The sequence below is a fragment of the Convolutriloba macropyga genome, chromosome 6 (assembly GCF_964194025.1).
Source record: "Convolutriloba macropyga chromosome 6, txConMacr16.3, whole genome shotgun sequence".
Taxonomy (NCBI): domain Eukaryota; kingdom Metazoa; phylum Xenacoelomorpha; order Acoela; family Convolutidae; genus Convolutriloba; species Convolutriloba macropyga.
The window spans coordinates 8,407,268-8,411,542 of record NC_134473.1 but is presented as its reverse complement, the minus strand read 5'-3'; the positions used below and the strand labels follow the sequence as shown (position 1 = coordinate 8,411,542).

Below are 4,275 nucleotides of genomic sequence, written 5' to 3'. Positions count from 1 at the left end.
CCATTAGAAGCTCAAAAAAAAAAACAGGGCTGTAGAAATTACGCATGCTTATTCGAAAAAGTAAGAAATGGTGACTGAAGGGGTCAAACTTCTAATATTAAGAACCAACTTTTAAGCCCCGGAAAATGTCTCCTCAAAAGTTCTGGTGAATCGTATACTTAGAGACTAGTAAAGCGTAAGGCTCTAAGAGGGCTGCTCAGCCACTCAATGACCACTTAGCGCTACCTGTTTACTGCGTTTTTGAGGACGAAACGTCAAATGGGTCAGACGAAAAATCGGTCAAGCGAAAAATTGTTGACATACGAGGTTCATTTCTGCAAAACTTTTCGGCAATCGATTGTACATTATTACCTCTTTAATCAACTGTTTTGGTCATATCTAGATCAATCCCATCAACAGTTTGCTTTTCATGACTCTTTCAATGCTTGTGAATAAAAACTTAACGTAGTGAATGGCTTTCAATATACATATTGTACATCTGCTAAAGCTCAATGAGACATGTATTTACATTAGTTTACAATATTTAGTACAATTTGACACATTTCATAAAACACAAACTATCTACCAAAAGTATCTCTGAGCGCATTCAGTGCGACGCGAATTTTAACTAATTAACTCATAATTCACATTTTCAAATTATTGCGCAATTGCTCCAGCCCTGACGAAGTTATAGTTCCATGCGATTGGGTGAAACTGCCGAAGTTTGTTCGAGATGCCGACTGAAATGAAGAGCTTTGGTTCTTACTTGAATATTGCCTTCTACCTCCGCCGTAGATCGGGGAAATCTTGCTCGAGCCAGTATTATAGGTCATGTCCGTTGGGCTTTTGACATGATGATGATTAATCAGTTTTGGCCCGGAAGTTGAGCCAATTGCACTGCTGTTATAAGAATTCATTGCAACTGCGCTCGAGCGAGAATCACCTCGCATTATGACTGGATTATTCATACTGGACGTGAAGGTACTCCTACCTCCCCGCGACACCGGAGCTGAAGTTCCTCGACGATGAACGTTTTCATTGGACACTTCGCGCTCTCTCTTAGGACGAACGTTGCCTCCGTAGCTCTCATACTTTGCAAGCGTGTCGGCCACGTTAGTCGACTGGTGATTTCCGCCGCTTCCATTTGCCAACAAGTTGGAATAGTTCTGTCTATTACCTCCTAATCCTGTTCTGTGCGCCTCAAGTTGACTTTGGACACTACTATTTGAGGAAGAGTACGGCTTCGCTCCATTTGGATCAACATGGGCACTTGAGACAGTCCACGGAGACATTGAAATGCTACCGCTGCCGTTCATTTTTCCAGACCCAGAAGTGCTGCTGTTCATGCGACTGTTCACAATATTTGAGCTGCTGTTATTAATCGACTGCTCGTTTGTTGTACTAGCGTTGCCCGCAGTGTATTTATGCCCCATATTGGCGGTCACGGAGCTGCTTGATTTCACATTTGCTTTTCCGCCAGACTTCAACGTCGAGTTGTCTCCAGCACGGTTGTCCACTTTTTCTTCTCCACGCTCATTAGCATTCACATTTTGATGGTTACTCTCCACTTTCTCAATGTTATTGTTCTCATCTCCTCTCTTATTTGCTTCATTTCTTTTGTTACGCCGAATTTCAGTCTTTTTCTGAATGATCATTTCATACAATTTCTGACGATACTCGTCGATGGAGAGCTGGACGTCGTCGTCAAGAGGAGGGACAACGTCGTAGTCCAAAACTGGCTCGTCAGCATTATTGTGGAATTTGGACACAAACGAATGCTGAAGGGATTGGTCAGCCGTAAATCGTTTGTCGGGATTGAAGTAAAGCAGATGATTTAACAGGTCGATTGCATCAACCGATGCATTAGGCAGAATGTCTAAGAAGCTTCGCTTTTGTTTCACGTTCGTTTTATGCAGAACACTTGCTCCATAAGGAGACTTAATACTACTAATGTCTTCAGCAGTGGGTACCGGGATATCAGCCAATATCTTTTCAATCTGATTCAAAGTTGACGATCCTGGAAATAAAGGCTTTTCAAGCAACATTTCACCAAGTATACACCCCAGAGACCACATGTCCACAGCTTTCGTGTATTTATGGGAAGCGAGAAGTATTTCTGGTGCTCGATACCAACGAGTAGCCACGTATTCAGTCAAGAACCCTCCATCTGGGTTGAACTTATCCTCCGAATCTTCCAGCTGAGTGAGTGACCTAGCCAATCCAAAATCAGCTACCTTTACGAAGCATTCTGCATTCAACAAAATGTTAGATGGTTTGTAGTCTCTGTGGATTACATTTCCCGAATGCAGGTACTTTGTGGCCTTGAACAGCTGGTACATTATGTAGCGTTTGTGTATATCCTTGAGAATATTTCCTCTTTTACTGACATTATGTAAATCAGTATCCATGAATTCAAATACTAGATAGATATCTTTATCATTATTAGCTTTAATAACGTTCAGCAACTTTATTACATTGGGGTGATTTCCAAACTCCTGTAGGAACATTATTTCGCGAAAAGTTCGCTGCGCATCTGTCTGATTTCTAAAGGCATCAAAGATTTTCTTCAGCGCAATAATTTCGGCAGTCTTTCTGTCAACTGCTTTCCAGACAATTCCATATGCTCCTTTGCCCAAACGCTTCTTGATTTCGTACTTCTCAGTTATGTGGCTGTCGATTTCCCCATTCATAGCCATTATACATCTAAAGATAAATTCTCATCGAGGACAGAAAACGGGTCTTTCCCACTAAATCCCCCAGTTTAGTGGGCACAGCGCAAAACCCCCGCCCCAATAATTACCATGCATATATATAAAATGGCGTACCGTTTCGTTTCCTTTAAATTTCACACGATTCGTCGGAGAATTGATAAAATTCAACTGGGTTAATTGTAGAAAAATTGCGTACAAGTATCATGAGTTCATATAAAAAAAGCGAAATACAAACGACACGTGATTGATGTAGAGCATAGCAGGTTTAACCATCTAGTGTTTGCCTGCACTTGCAGCGTTTCGCTCTTCGAAGCTGATTCCCATGCCTCAGAGGGAGTCGGTCGTCACAAAAAACAACGGAAAATCCGTCCTTTGCCATTGTCCATGAGGGACGGCTGTAGGGTTTCTATTGTTAGTTTTTTATGCTTATGCTCAAGTTTTGAACGAGACTCACTCTAGGTTTTCTTAATTCTGTATTTAACCATAGACACTGAACGATACCATAGCTCCAACCCATAGCGCATGTGTTACATTTTCCTTCATATTACGAAGATCTTTTTCCATTTATTCATTGAAAAGCTTGTATGTATATATATGCAGATATTGAAATTCACGTTTTCACAGATCAAAAAATGTAGAACATTGGCAATTTCTGACGGAAAATTTCTAGAATCGTTTCTTTCTCCGAACCCCGCAGTAAATTGAGCTCAACTTGACATCTGTTAAACTTTACTATCAAGTTCTCGAATTCACAATGCAAATACTTAAATCCATCGAACGAAGAAAACTTGAATCCATCAAAATAGGTCTTGATGAGAGCATTGTCTTTTTGGACGTGAAGAGCCTATATACGAATGTCCCAGTTAATGAAGCAATTTAATAGCTTTGAGGAGCTTGTAATCTAGTGACCACTCCCCAGAGATGTCAAGATAGACTTTGAAATCACTCTGGAAGCTAGCCGGACAAATGTCTGTTTTAAATGCAATAAAAGGTGGTTTTGTCAGTTTGATGGCTTAGCTATGAGAGCTTCCTTTGCAGTAAAGCTGGCAAACATTTGGATGAAATCATTTCAATATCAGATAAAGTCAAGGAAAGAGATTATCAAAAAGCACCCTAAAAGTGATTTTCGGACATGCCTTGAATTCAACCGTAGTCACTATAGAGGAAGAGGAGTCAAATGTGAGAAATCCGAGAATCGATTCCGTGCAAAATGCCAGAATATTGATGGTCAACTTTACGCCAAAATGAAGGACATGGTGTGGTATTGCTCTGATTGCCAGAAAATTTATTTAATGGATAGTGAACCGGAAACTGAAAGATTATTATTCGAAAGATATGTAGACGAAACAATACATACTGTAAGTGGTAAACAAGATAGTTTGCTCAGAAAAGCTAACAACTTTCACAGGAAATCGGAATTCAAAATGGAGAGGACAGATGAAAATGGTAAATTAGTCTTTTTAGACATGAACATCAAAGCAAAAAGCTGTAAAGAAATTAATTGTGAGCGGTACAAGAAACCAACCGATACGGGGACGGTCTTGAACTTTCATAACTGTACACCAATCCATATTAAGAAAAACGT

The 4,275-nt window shown here is 40.3% G+C and overlaps 1 protein-coding gene across 1 annotated transcript; it reads right to left on the bottom strand.

The window, feature by feature from the left end:
* Positions 1-439: 439 nt before the first annotated feature.
* Positions 440-2,679, bottom strand: LOC142341465 (extracellular signal-regulated kinase 2-like). The gene has a single exon (XM_075392422.1). The coding sequence runs from the start codon at positions 2,673-2,675 to the stop codon at positions 624-626; it is 2,052 nt and encodes a 683-aa protein (XP_075248537.1). The 5' UTR covers positions 2,676-2,679; the 3' UTR covers positions 440-623.
* Between the last annotated feature and the right edge of the window lie 1,596 nt (positions 2,680-4,275).

Excerpts from the sequence above, each read along its gene's own strand:
- LOC142341465 (XM_075392422.1), bottom strand. The coding sequence starts at position 2,675 with ATGGCTATGAATGGGGAAATCGACAGCCACATAACTGAGAAGTACGAA.